General features: G+C 39.6%; 1 protein-coding gene and 1 long non-coding RNA gene across 5 annotated transcripts; both read right to left on the bottom strand.

Annotated features, from left to right (window-relative positions):
• Window positions 1-941: 941 nt before the first annotated feature.
• On the bottom strand, window positions 942-3,566 carry LOC116931951 (predicted GPI-anchored protein 58). Its single transcript, XM_045179681.1, has 2 exons — window positions 3,386-3,566; window positions 942-3,273 (listed from the first exon to the last, which is right to left on the bottom strand). The coding sequence occupies exon 2, from the start codon at window positions 3,219-3,221 to the stop codon at window positions 2,316-2,318; it is 906 nt and encodes a 301-aa protein (XP_045035616.1). The 5' UTR covers window positions 3,222-3,273; window positions 3,386-3,566; the 3' UTR covers window positions 942-2,315.
• Window positions 3,567-5,997: 2,431 nt separating this feature from the next.
• Window positions 5,998-8,866, bottom strand: LOC116931949. Of its 4 annotated transcripts, none has more exons than XR_006651965.1 (3): window positions 8,729-8,862; window positions 8,348-8,445; window positions 5,998-8,279 (listed from the first exon to the last, which is right to left on the bottom strand). It is a non-coding gene; the product is annotated as an uncharacterized LOC116931949 (long non-coding RNA). The 4 variants fall into 4 exon arrangements; XR_006651964.1 differs by having other exon boundaries at window positions 5,998-8,121; window positions 8,729-8,845; XR_006651963.1 differs by having other exon boundaries at window positions 8,348-8,866.
• Window positions 8,867-14,642: the final 5,776 nt, after the last annotated feature.

Raw genomic sequence — 14,642 nt, 5'->3', positions numbered from 1 at the left:
CCGACCGAGCGCACACGTTTACGGCACTTTACGGTCATTCCATCAGCATAGTATCAAAGATTAACATACAACCTAAATCAGCCCGTTTCCAACGGCACAGATCGCCGGTTTCATTGGCGATGTGATCCGTTAGGTTGTTTCACACTATAGTATAGCCTATACGTGGACACAGCTATTTTTTTAAAAGTCTATTTCAATTCTTGTGAGCTTTTGAAAAAAAGGGGGGTGTCTGCTGGTCCACAGCCTTAGGGATGTTACGTCAATAATAACGCAGACTCTTTTCTTTTGCCTCCATCCATCAAAGGGGGGCACACACGTCCGTGCGGATCGTCGTTTAGGTCGCTGCACACACGTACCGTCATCAGCCAAACACATTCGAATGCGAACTATCTCATGATATTAGCATATGCAGTGAAACAGGTGTTTATGCCGATAAGATTGCACCCTGTTGGACAGCAGGATTGTTGGTTTTTCTTTTGGTTTTCAGCAAACGGGAGACACAAACAGCTAACATATACTCAGTGCATGTGTCCGTTTCTCCATAGCGGGCCAAAACGCCAGAAGAGTTTGGAAAAAACAAAAACAAAACTTGTCCGGCTATATCCCTTTCGTAGCGTGTCATAACTGTACATTTTTGGAAGAAAAACAAAACAAAATCGACCAATGACGACCAAGACATTGTGTGCGAACTTGTCGACCTGATTCTTTTCCTTTTTGAAATAAATATATATCTTTACGGGACTCTTGGAAAACTGGCTTCTTCCTCTATCTTTTTACTGTTGAGGGCATTTGAAGTTCAGTCAAAACGTCGTTGGAATGTTGGCGTTCCCACGAGTTTATTCAAGTTACACCATGTGTATTTTAGCAAGTGCAGATGTGCGTGCTTGTGTGTTTTTGTATCAAGAAATCGATGAGAAATGAAAGGCGAGACTTGGTTTTCATTTGTTTTTTGGAGTTTTTTGGAAGAGATTGTTGTGGTGTGTATTATTTGGTCGCACAATGTACATATCTTTGTGTGTTGAGGGAATTCTGTTGTTGCTTTGCCATAAGGAGACAACAACCGACAAAATAAAAAGAGAGAGAACAGAGAGAGAGGGACAGATTTTGAAAAAACAAAACAAAAGAAACAAACAAAAAAACAACTACAACGAATAAATAGAAGAGAAAAAAATTTGGGGAGGCAGTTATAGTTCAACAAACAAACAAAAATTGGATAGGAGAATAAATTATTAATTGTCATTTCATTAATTTAGTTGCTGTTTAGTAGCAGTCGTTGAATGGACAACTGGAAACCGGAGGATGTTTAGCTGCAAGAAAAGACAATAAATTGTTTTGTTTTGTTGTTGGGGAGGGGAGGGGGCAGGTGGAAAAGTGCAGAGAAATATTGGGAGGATCCGACACACACAGTTAACACACACAATCACGCGCACACACACGCACGCAAAAACGCGAATCATTCAAAGGGGGATGTGTTTGTTTTGTTTCTTTTTCTCTAATTAAAAATTGCAAAAAAAAATATTTAAAGAAATCCCCTTGTTTTGTTTTGTTTTTTTCGGTCCGGCCAGAAAAATTTTAAATGAATTTAAGTTTTTTTTTACTGCGAGTTTGTTTCCTGTGTTCGTGTGTGTGCACGGTTTTGAGCAATCGAAAAAAAAAAAAAAATTATTAAAACTTTTTTTTTTTTCTTTCTTTTCATTTGGTGTCGGTGCGTTTCTTTTTGTTGCGACGGGGCCGTTTCAAATGCAAAATGTTTCGTTTTCTTTTTTTCTTTTCTTTTTCAGTTATAAATTAAATTTTGACTGCCGATCAAATGCCACTTGTTTTTTTGTTGTTGTTTGTTTTGCATGTGGGTCCTGTGGTCTCCTAATATCGTGAAGGAAAACAAAAAAATCCGTTTCCGGAGATTGAGGAGAAGTGGAAGAGAATGACTTTTGGGGACACTTTCGTCTTTTCCCATTCCGTCCGTTTGAATGAAAGATTTTTTTCGTTCGTCAATGTCGTGTCGTCAAAAGTCAGAGAATGAATTAAAAAAAAAAAATTGGAGGTTAAAACAAAATCAGGAGGGAAAAGTCGAGGACTAAGACGATTATTCTTTAACGATACGTACTGGAATTGTTTAGTTTTTTTTTTTTTTTTAATCAAAAAAATAAAAAAAAAAAAAAAGATATTAGGGGAAAAAATCGAATGAAAACTCCTGGTCGTGTCATTCGTCCCGCCCGTCCTTCACCCAAACTTCTTTTTTTTTTCAACAATAAAGAAAAAAATTAATAATAATAATTAGAAAAAAAAGGGATGAATTAATTTCTTCTTTGTTGTTATTGGTTGCTGGGCTTGTAGTTATCAACGATGTTGATGATGTATTCAGCCAAGACGTTGAGGTTGTCGCGGCTCAAGTACTCGGATTCCCACAGGCTGTTGAACGAGCGTTTGCCGACTCCCAAACCGATGATGGGCAGCGAAAGGAAAGCTCCTACACCGACCAGAGCGGCCGTGATGGCGGCAACGCCGAAACTCTTGACCGATGAAACACCGCCGTCCTTTCCGTAATATTCAGGCAGACGAAGGCTGGGAAGGCTGGGCATTTTGGGCAACTTGGGCAACTTGAGCTTGACCTTAGAATCCTTGACGGGGTAGTAGTAGTAGTAATAGTAACCCTGGTGACCGGGAGTCGAGTAAGCGGGAGCGGCCGGTTGGTCGTAAGAGGGAGCTGGGGCGCTGTAAGCCTGGGCTGGTGCCTGAGGGTATTGAGGAGCCGCATCGTAAGAAGGTGCTGGCGCACTGTACGGCTGGGCCGGCTGCTGTTCGTAAGGTTGAGGGGCTTGAGGGGCGTACTGTTGGGGAGCCTGATCGTAAGATGGCTGAGCTTCGTACGATTGCGGAGCTGGTTGAGAGTACTGGATGGGAGCGGGAGCGGCGTGGTGTTCGTGATGACCATGGCCGTGATCGTGGTGATGGGCTCCGTCACGTGATTGAGCAGCAGCTTGAGGCTGTGCTGGACGAGCGTAGTAGACCTTCGGAGCCTGATCGTTGGAACGCGAAGATTTGCCCGGTTTGCTGGCTTCGGGAGCCGAAGCGGCAGCCTCGGGTTCGACGGCGGTCGGGGCAGCGGCTTCGGCCACGGGTTCAGCGGCCAGTGAAGCAGGGGCGGGCAGAGCCTCGGCCACCTTCTCTTCGGCCATAGCTGCGCAGGCCAGCGCCAAAACGATGAGTGCCAGTCTCATTTTGTTGCGTGTGTGTGGGGGGGTTTTGTTTGCTCTTCGAAACTTTGGTTTTCTGTTGGAGTTTTCAAAATTCAGAATGAACGAATGAATGAATGAATGAATGAATGAAGGTCGAATTGGTTTCAATTGTGTGCTGTTTTAAATGAAAAGAAGAGAAAACTCACGATTGGAGAAAGATCCAAAATGCGATTGGAGAACTGAAAAGAAAACCGATGGCGTTGAGCGTGTAAGTTTCAAATCAAACACTTGTTGGCGTTTGGAACCAGGAACTCAAACGGAGCAGGTCAGCACCACTTGTTGTTTGGTGAAGATTCACGGAAGAACTGAAGATGCTACTGTCGATGGCCCTGCTTTTATGCCCGCCCGAATTTCTTTACTCATCGCCCCCCTTCCATGTGTCAAACCCCAGACGCTATACCTGTAAGTCTGTGTGTGTGTGTGTGTGTGTGTAGGTAGGAAACAGAAAAAAGATGACGTATAGACACACACACACACACACAAAGCCATGGAAACCCGAAGAAGAGGTTACACACGCCAGTAGAGGAGGAAAAAGAAAAGAAGGTGGCTGCACCACCAACCACAACCGCCGAAACCCACGGAAACTGGGCCCCCCGCCCCCTCCCTGCCACAGCGTGTCTACGAGCAGAGTCTTTTTCGTATGTGGGACACATGCCTTCCAGCCCCCTCTCCTTCTCCTGTTATTTTTTTCTTTTTTGGAAACCCAACAGGTAGTTCAGGTATATGAAAGAAACCTCGAGCAGCTCCTCCTCTTGGCTCTCCTTTCATTCCTGCACTCCGCACTGATTTTCTTTTTTGGCCGCTGGCTAAATTCACCGTTATATCCTTATAGTTAGCAGCAGCGAGCTTCAGAGGTATTTTTGAAAAAAATATAATAAATAAAATAAAATAAGAAAAACCTTTTGGGGGAAAGAAAATTCGGTACAAATATGTGTACCGTACATATGTGCGAAGCATGTGTACTGGAGAGACACAGAAACGAGCAATCGACATAGAAAACTCCCCCCGTAAAATAAATTTTTTTTTTTTTTTTTTTTGGAAAAGGAGGTTTCACAAAATGGATGTCAATGTCGGAATCATTAGTTTTGTTTTTTAAATATTTTCGTCTGATGTTACGGAAGCGGGTCAGCCAAGTTCCTTAATGATGCAAGCCGCTTTCACCCACGTCAGAGGATTTTCTTCAAAAAATCAAAAATAAATAAATTAAAAAGAATGTCAGCCCATCTCCGGAATGGGGAAGTGAACAGGCAACAGCTTTCATCAACCCGATTCTTATTTTGTTCTTCTTCTTCCGCACAATCCATCAACTATAATTCTAAGATGATTGTTGAACGAAAAAGAATTGATTTTTCGCTAGTGCGGTCACATCTGTCCGTGATTTGATTATACGATGGGAATTGTCTATATAATGTGCACGACTCGCCTCAGAAATAATAGAACCACAACATATGACGGGAGCAGAGCCCTCCGTCGACCGATGGGAATATTAGACCGAAAAAAAGTTACATCATCAACAAACTCGTGTAAGGAAAAACAAAAAACTAAACGGTTCGGAATGATTGGAATGCGTCGTTCTGCCTGCTGGACCCACCAACAGCAGGTGGTGGACATTGGCCAGGCGAAACGGGTTTCCGCGCATCAGAAATTATTATTATTCTTATTATTATTTTCTTCTTCTTCTTCTTCTTCTTTTTGGTCCGTTGCAGGGCTATTATAATGCTCTACCCGCTGATGGCGATGCTGTGGACTAACCAAAAAGACTTGGACCGTCCAATAAGTCAAGGTCAATACATCCAAACCTCTTTTTTCTTGTTGGCATCGATGTTGTATTCCTATATGTGTGTGCTGTGTATAAAATGGCCATTCACGCCGGTTGGAGCTTCTTCCCCGTGAGGAGGAAATAAGCATCTTTCCCTGATTGGGGGGTAGGGAGGACGGGGAGCTTCGTTATTGGCTTGTTTGCCTATTGATGCAATCGTGCAAATGGGGGGGGGACAGTTGATGTGCATAAAAATAAGCTAGAAAAGGTATATAATATCGAACCTGTTGCAGCCATAAACATTTTTTGGGGGGGGCTTGTGGACGTTGGGCTTGTTAATATCTGCAAAATGGCCACCAAGCGAACACAGCCCAGGGAATGTTAAGTATAGATATATCGTTTAAAAAAGAACAATATTTTGTTTAGCATAATAGTATAGTACGATTTCTCATATCGATTGTATCGATCGCTCTAATGTGTGGATTGATGTTCAATTAACGTGCGTTCATTAGCCAAATGAATTCAGCGTTTTGAAAAGTATAGGTTTTGCTTTTTGGTTATATCGATATGAATATAGACGTGAAAAAAAAAAAAAAACAAACAAGAGAATGATGTTTTCCGGGACAGGGATGGGTTTGGTGGGTTCGGTTGTGGTTCGGTTGTGTTCGTGACATCTTGCCAAGTTTTTTTAATTTTTTTTTTTTTAAATAATTTTCTCGTGATGAAAAACGTGCGGGAAGAAGAAATAAGGTCTTGGGAAATGTTCAACTGGATTCCACAGACGCACTGGATTTTTAAATGAATGGGAGATGATATAGGTTTGTGCTGCTTGACAAGTTCATTCAAAAGAAACGGAGCTTTATGAAGTCTCCCAGTTTTAAAACAGATTATAGCCTCTCTACGATGCAAATCAACTAATTAGTAGCAGACGATTATACACGTGCAAAAGAAATCCTTTTTTTTTTTTTTATTTTCTTTTTTACGGCATCCCAAAATCAATTCAAATAAAGTGCAAAATTCTCTTCCGGGAAATTGCGTTTCCCGCACCGGGTGTCAAGTTCTCTTCCGGGAAAAAAGGAAAAAAATGAAAATTAAAGAAAAAAAGGAACGCGTCTGTTTCGTTTGGTTTCATTCATTCCCGTTCCTTGTGAAATTCGACAGTAAAGTAACAATCGTTGCAGAAGGCCGTTGTTATTCGTGTAGAGTATAACGTTATTCTATACTGCTGTATTACAAGACGAATGGAGAGGTTATTCAACCAGACGACATTATTTATAGAAATGTGAGGTTAATAAACGATCGTATAGTATAGTACTGCACCATCATTAAATCTTTCGATCATATATCCATCAACTATGAAATGCAACCTTGCAGAGATGGATGATTTCTTCAAATTCCGGAACTATTTATTTTTTTTTAATAAAATTCTTTTTGCTTTTTTTTTTGTTTTGTCTTTTTAACATAAAAAAAATGAATTTTTCTTTTTTCCCTATTTTGGTAACGTGCATGCGATTTTGTGTACATTGACCTTCGACACATTATGTCACTTCCGCGTCCTATACCTCTTGTCTGCTGATCTTGCAATATCCTTTTTCTGACGAATCATTTCTTCTCTCTTATACTTGCATCTACATGGAAATCCATTCTTCTACTCCCCCCGCGTTTCAAATTTATTTCAAACCAAAAAACAAAAGTTCGGGTTAGAAATGTTTGCGACGTGAGTAAACAGAATTTTAGGTTAGTTTTTTATTTATTTATTTATTTTTTTTTTAGGTCACCATTTCCCGCCGCGTCTTCTAAAAAATTCAAATCACACATGAAATTGCTTTTTTTTTCTTTTCGGTCATCGCCAGCATGTCTGAACTGGAACCAAACGGAACTTGCTGTTTCTCTTGAAGTCCGGAATTATCTTTTTTATTTTTACTTTAGAAATTTATTTATTTTTTAAAAAGGAGGACGCGCGTGATGACGTCGATTTTCATCTGCAAATAGGAGAAGCGTAACTCGATGTGTATATGGTCTAAAAAAGGCGGATGGACGGTCCGACTTTTCCTTTCGACCCACAACGGAGCTCTCACCTGTTGTGCGTGTTCTCAATGTTCCATTTTTTTCTTCTTCTTCTTCTTCAAGACAAACAAAAAAAATAAAACGTGCCGGGAATTTACGCGATGGATGCCGGTTTTCTATAGCGGTTTTCTTGTTTCTTCGATCGACCTAGGTTAAAAATACGGTTCTAACACACACACGGTGTACACACACATAGCGCAACGCGCATCACACACCTCAGTCCGTTCGAAAAAAATCATTAAATTGGACATCATTTTCTGAGCTCCGATAATTCCATTTTGTTTTTTTTTTTTTTCTTTTCTTATTGCTCAGATAAATTTGTGGAAGAAAAAAAAAAAATCGGGTTAATTACGCAAGTGACGTGCTCATTTCCGCTGGCCATTAACTTAAACTTTTCATTAAAAAAAGAAAAAAAAAAAGCTATTTATAGAGGCAGACACAATTTACGGCTACGTGAAAAGCCTCGGGCAAAGGCGATTTATGCTGTGCACGCTCATTTGCACGAAATGGTTGATAGACGGATGAACATTTCCTTCAAAATGCGAAGAGAAACAATTTAAGGACACACACCTGTTGTACACCGAATATATTCAAAATGGGAAATTGATGCTTAATTTATTATATTTACCGTACATTACATGTTTTATTATTTTTTTTCTTTAACGCCTGGCCTGTTAGCCCAGACGGTGACGTTAGGTGTGTGATCTTGTCTCTAGCGGTTCATTTTAAACGTATTGTTCCGCGATGAACACACACAACCGATCACTTTTAAGGGGGTGGGGGGGAGAACAGTTGCCATGTTCACACCAGCACGTAATTTTTGCACTTCTTGAATTTTATTATTATTATTTTTTTTTTGGTTTATCTTTTGGCCGACAGCTTCCCAAACCGGCTGGCCCGATTAACCATCTGTTATCGTGTATATGTGTACATATAGGCGGTAATAATTTTTCATTTAATAGCAATCCGTTTTTTTTTGACGAGCATGTACATGGACACGGTCTGGTTCTTTCTCGTTTGACGTCATTCCATGCGGAAAAGAACATTTTCTCTCGCCTGTAAAAAAAAAAAAAAAACTGCGTAGAATGACAGACTCGAAATCCAGGCCGCTAATGCGTTTTTTCTTTTGGCTGAGCTTTCTCGCGGATCTGCCAGTTTACATAAATAGGCGATCGTGTCTAACGATATTCTCTCTGAAATCATGAGGGCCGAAACTGATGCATAACTGGGTTAACGTGTGTGTGTTACAACAACAATAACAATAATATTTCATCAGGTTCACCTTCTTTGAACAAGAAACTGGACTGACCGGTGGCCAGATGGGGTCCTCCTGGTGGCACGCAAGTCGTTTGTGTATTGCTTTTTATTTGTTCCCGATAACTAGACAAAAAGGACAGGAATTTCAACACAACGAAACAGTTAAAAGAATAAAAAAAAAAAAAAGGCCATTTTTTTTTTTCAATTCTGAATGAAATCTCGCCCCCCCCCTCTCTCCCCCTAGGTGCTGTAATGACAATACGAATTGCTGTTGGGTAACATTTTTTTTTTTTCAGGCCAGATGTCCTCACGGTTTTTATTGATTGCATTTTGATTGGCTTTTTCAATACAAACCGGGAGGACAAAAACGAGAAATTCATGAAATCAAAGAATGTCGAATTCTTACACACACACACAATGAATGTTGAATTCTTACATACACACACACACAAGCGACTAATTTGTTGAACTTGCTACCACTGGGTACGGCTATACGTGTGCTGTGCTACGGGAAAGATATAAGTCAATCATAGTGCGACGCGCAAGAGCTGCACGACGGCGTGTTTCCACAGACAGGAAGGGCAAAGCCCCGCGCATTGACCCAATTTCAAAAAAAAAAAGCTTCAGAATGCTTCTTTTCTTTTCGGCCAATGATTGGGACGCGGAACCACATCGATTTTTATTATAGGCAGATTAAAGGTTCAATAATAGTTTTTATTTTATTTATTTATTTTTTTTTTACATTTTCGTTGGGTCCGGCTGATGTGGCCTTTTTAAAAAAAAAAAACATGCGCATCCGCAATGTCCGCATAGAAACCCTCAGGCGAAGTATGAAATAAGGTAACCATATACGGACAACGACTCCATGATGATAATCAACTGTCGAAAAAGTGGTGGACAGATATAAATATCGAGCAGGTCTTATAAAGATAATAGTTTGAAATAATAGCTAAAAAATCAAAAAGCATGGGTGGGAAGGCATTCTGAGGTTTTGGCTTCGATTTTCACGCACCGGAAGTGGTGGAAATGTGACAGTTTTGTTCACCCTAATAACGGGCCCACCCTGAAGGCGAGAAAAGACGAATGAATCGAAAAAAAATAATAATAATAATTCCGATTTTATGCGCTCGAAAATGAACCTCAACCGTTTTTTTTTTCAAAAATTCGTGAAAAAAAAATTCCCGATTTAGAAAGAATAAAAAAGAACGGTAATATCAAGTGCATTTTAAGTTCCAAAACTGAGCCTGTGATAATAAAGAATCGCGTTGCGAACAAAAGTTCAAGTCTGCATAAGAAAGACGACCGACATTCGATTGTTTCTACCGTTGAAAGACCGAACTTTGAACTGACACGATAAGACCCTTGTGCTGTTACACGGTTCGTTTTCTTTTCTTTTTGCTTATCTCCTCACGGATGAACGAATCGTCCCGACCCAAATGACCCCTTCGACCTCGACAAATTTTGTTTCTCATCTCGTCGCTTTTTTTTTCCCCGATGGAGAATATCGCCATCTACCAGTAATATCAGTAACTTGATAGACTATTTCTCCTCACGTTTTTTAAGCTACTTCCACTGAACAGCGTCGCCATCTAGGAGAGACAATTTAAATTTTTATACGTTGCTTTTTTTAAGGTGAGTTCAAACTCCCGACGCCTAGTGGCGTTCATAAATCATAAACGAAACGAATTTGAAAAACATTTGAATGCAAGAAAAGGTAAGCAAAATACGAACTGAAAAAAAAGAGAAAACTAAAAACACTTTACATAAAAAAAAAAAATTGTCTCTCGGTTGAGGTCGATTGCAAAGTATGCAAGAAAAAAAAAAAAGAAAGCCAAAAAAAAAAAGAAAAAAAGTACAGCAATTTAAAAAGAATTCCCGCGAAATTACAATTCTTTTTTGGGGGGGAGTTGTTGGGACTAAGACGGGCACGGGAAAGACCCCAATCCTTCAATTGAGAAAGAAAGAGAAAGACAGTTCATGAACCCCATCAGCTGTTCCCACGACCAAAGAGTTTCTATGGTAACAATATATTTCTCCTTGCCCCCTTAAATAAATGCCTACAAACATTTTGTACAACAATAAATCAAAGGTGAAATGTTCTCAAAATTCTCACAAGTTTCGATCCGAAACTGTTGCCCCGCCGTGTCAAACGGGAGAAAACGGGAAGCAAAAACAGGAGAAAAGGAATAGATCACATTTCGACATCCTCGATTTTTCTCTTCTTTTTCTGTTAGTTTTTGGCTCCCATTCTCACTGCGCATTTGCGACCTTTTAGGTCGTTGATAGGTCGAACTCTCAGCAAACTTTCTAATCATTTTTTGGTGCGCTGTGCGCTTCAGTGTTACAATCGCATTTAAAAGAAACAAGAAAACAAGAAAATTCAGTGGCATTTAGAAGCCAATCGACCAACTGACATCCTTTTCCTGGAAACGTTGACAATTAAAATTGGGCGTGATGATTAGCCATTCGTTAACACACACACTAAACAAAACAAAACGAAACAAAAAACAAAACTCGATGCTGTGTAGGGAAAGAAATCGCATGTGTTAATAAAAGCAGGAAGGATCGAGGCATTGTAAGTCCTTGAAATTGTATTTCAAAATCGTACAATGATCAACACACACAACAAAAACGAGGAGGTAACCTGGTGGGGGAGCGCTTGAAGAACCTGATAGATCAAACATACTTTCATCCATATCAGACACACTATATATACAATCAACCTTGAAAGTGAAACCATTAAAACAAAAAGAGAACTATAACTAGCTAGCCACAAAAGAGAAAAAAAAAAAGCAGACGGACAGGGCCGTCTTCCGAGACGGGAAAACTCATTTTGAAACAGTGGAGAACATAATTTTCACATCTATTAAAGATAGTTGACAGACTAGCTGAGAACGAACCAGCCCCTATCATCAAGGGCAAACGCTGCATACCTTTATTTTTTCTTCTTACCTGGAACATTATTCACTTTATTTCACGGGTTTTTTTTTTTTTTACCGAAGAAAGAGGTGAAGGTCGACGTGAGCTCGTCCAAATATTCGTCGATGGCTGTAATATTCAATCGAGGGGCAAAAAAAAATGTGTTAATTCTACATTATGCCGGCAGCAGACAATGCCCTCCACGTCTCACGAATTTCCTCATCGTCGTCAATAAAAACATTCAACAAAAAAAAAAAAAAAAAAAAAAATAAATAAATAAATATCATAAAATTTGCCTTCTCGATTTTCATTTGAATTTCTCAGTTCGTCCATTTCAATCCCAACAAGTGCTATGACGTATCATGTAGTGCTGCGGGGGATAACTTTGTTTTTGTTATATTATTTACGTAACACTGTTTTTTTTTTTTCAATCAAATTTTGCAATGCTGATTATGAAAAAACCCCTTCATCTTTCGACATCTGGATCTTTGTCTTTGAACGTGTGGCCTCAACAGCTCACTGGCGTGTTTCAATCCACGTCTGAGGGCGCATTAGGCTCAAGGTTGTGTACTCAACGCTAATTTCAAAGTATCAATGGTATAGGCTGCAACAGTTGGGGTAGCTCCACGTGAGTAACAGACATTGGCACATATACGAAAACCGAATTGCTTGTCCCTTTCTTTTCTGTTATGCATAATTGGCGTTGATTAACAGCAGACAGTGGGCGACACTAGAAAACGAACCAACTATACATGCGGTTGGCGTGAACGAATTATTCGTCACATCGAAAACGCAGCGTACTGGAAATTCCTAAATCAGCTTTTTCGGTTTGTAATCAAAAGGAAATCGTCTCGTTTGTTTTCCTGCCTCTCTTATGTAAATCCGTTTGAATACGCCATCGTCATCAACTCGTAAAAAATGAAAATATCAAGAGTGAAAGCGAGCGTGGAACGGGTGGAAGGTCGCCAACGTGTACACTCAACAGTTTGGAATTTCAAGTTTCCTCTTCCCGTATACCCAAACGTTCAATAAAACCATTAGGCCTACATGGCAACCCAAAAAAAAAAAAAAAGAATAAAATAAAATAAAATAAAATAAAATAATAACTGCTAAGGGGAAGAATGTAGATATCTTTGTTTGGGGAGAGTGGAAAAAGAGAAGCAAAGGCGCCTGGATGGCGCCCCAACCGATCGTTTTCGTGAGTGCACGGCGCACGGGATAAAATCATTTATTGTATATATGGCCCATACATACAAGACACACACACACTCTCACCGTCATTATCGGGCGCCGCCAAGCCGTCGTCAACCTCTCCGCGCCAGGATTCTTCTCTTTTTTCTTTCTTTTTTTTTTTTTTTTGTGTGTGTTAAAAACAATAACAAAACCACAAGACATAGAAACAAAACAAAAAATCTCTTTCTAGTTGTTGATGCTTTGGTCCGTGATGGATTGATGCGAAATTGCTAATCAACGCCCTTTGCAACGTGTGTGAAGCCACACTTTCACGTCGGTCGTCTTAACCAATCTCTCAAATCAAAAAGAGAATTTTGGCCAAGCGAAAATTGCGACAGCTTTATGATGAATACCCTCAATAGCCTCAACACGCATTTGAAATACCTCCTCAATAATACGACCATTATTTTGTTTGATTCCCGATCGAAAATAATGGAATAATTGATCTCCTGTTTCACCCGATATTTTGCCTACCGCCGATAAAAATAAAATCAACATCATCTGATACTTTCGAATGATCACGTGTTAGTTTACCTGAGAAGAAGAAGAAAGAAAAAGAAAAAGAAAAAAAGTCTTGTGTTGTGAATTGGCCAAAAGTTTCATCATTGCGTTATCGATGCCAAGGCAATTTCTTCTCTCGCTTGGAAAAAGTCAAACAAAACGTTTGGAATTTTGTTTAGAAACCGAATCGGACGAGTCGACCAGAAAACGATCGAGTAAACTCAACGAACCGAACGGATGCATCTCTTCGTGTATCATAAATAAAGAAATGGATCACATTTAGTAAATTTTTTACGATTTGTTTACCAAAGCAGAAATTACATCTTTAAGAACTGGGTTTGAAACAAAAGCGAAAGTGACACGAAATCAGTTTTTTTGTGTTTTTCTCGCCAAACTTTCGCCTGTAATGTCAAACAGCAAACAAAAATGGGAATACATTTTCCCACGGAACGTGACAAATGATGTTGGAAGATTGACGTTCGAATGCTATACACGTCACTACATCATTTCCTAGCTGGAAAAAAAGTTTGAAGAGGAAAAGAAGAACAATGTCTAAATACCAACCACCACGTGACATCATTTGACAAGAAGCAACAAAGAGCGAAAGAGACACGCGTCAGCTTTCACATATACCCAGCAATCGTCATCCACTACGATCGTCGTGAATCAAAAAACAGAAAAGAAAACCAAATTCTTTGTCTTGGATGTAGGCCCGTCTCTGCAATGTGCATCACCATAGAGACACGTGTTGAAGAATTCGACTCCTTTAAAGAATATAGTCCTTGTTCAGTTAAACTGTAATTAGATATATACTCTTGAAAAAATTCGAAGAATGATGATGAAATTCAAGGTCGTGAAAAATAAACGTCAACATCCATCAGGACTTCAGAATTTAAAAGAAGAAAAAAAAAAATCCAATTTGATCTTTTTTACACGAGATCCGGGTTCTTGCATATAATTTATACGGAAGCTGAGCTATCGCAGTCGGCAATCCCGATACTATCTATACTTGTACACAACTATACACTAGCCTGATGAGCGTATCTCTGGCAAAGGACAGGAATGTTGTTAAAGGTAAAATGGTAAAAAAAAAGAAATAAATAAAATATCGTGTGTGTGTGTGTGTGTGTGCTCTTGGCACAAAAATGTCTCATCTCCATCAGTTTGGGGATTCAAGAAAAAGTGAAAGTTTCTGTAAACAGCAACAGCGGGAAAAGGAAAAAAAAAAAGGAGTACTACGTTTTAAGCCAACCGAACTAGGAGAAAAAAACATGCACGAGCCGTTGCGTAGAGATTCTTCTATGCCATTTGTATTTTCTTTTTCCTTCAAAGATAAGTACGTAGAAGAGGGGGTTGAAACGGATAAACTTTTCATCAAATCGTGGAGAAAGAAGGATAACATAGGCTAGCTGCCAATCGTCTTTTTGTTCGTCGTGACTTTCCCTTCTCTCGTGATGATGATGATCCTCACGAGTGCGGCGTGATACCATCAGAGAAAACGAGAAGGAGAAAAAAAACAAAACAAACAATGTGCTTTTCCTACTGTATTTTGTCTTTCTCTCTAAACAATTTGCCATCAAATATAATGTGAATAACGCACCCAAATAACCTTCTTGTTTCGTCGAGTTTCAGGAAAGGACGTCACGGTCAAGCGCCGTCATCAAAAT

This window comes from Daphnia magna, linkage group LG10, assembly GCF_020631705.1.
Source record: "Daphnia magna isolate NIES linkage group LG10, ASM2063170v1.1, whole genome shotgun sequence".
NCBI lineage: Eukaryota > Metazoa > Arthropoda > Branchiopoda > Diplostraca > Daphniidae > Daphnia > Daphnia magna.
The sequence above is the reverse complement of the archived record's forward strand: the minus strand, read 5'-3'. Positions and strand labels throughout refer to the sequence as shown.

What these genes read in the sequence shown, in the direction of transcription:
- LOC116931951 (XM_045179681.1), bottom strand. Translation starts at nt 3,221, where the DNA reads ATGAGACTGGCACTCATCGTTTTGGCGCTGGCCTGCGCAGCTATGGCC.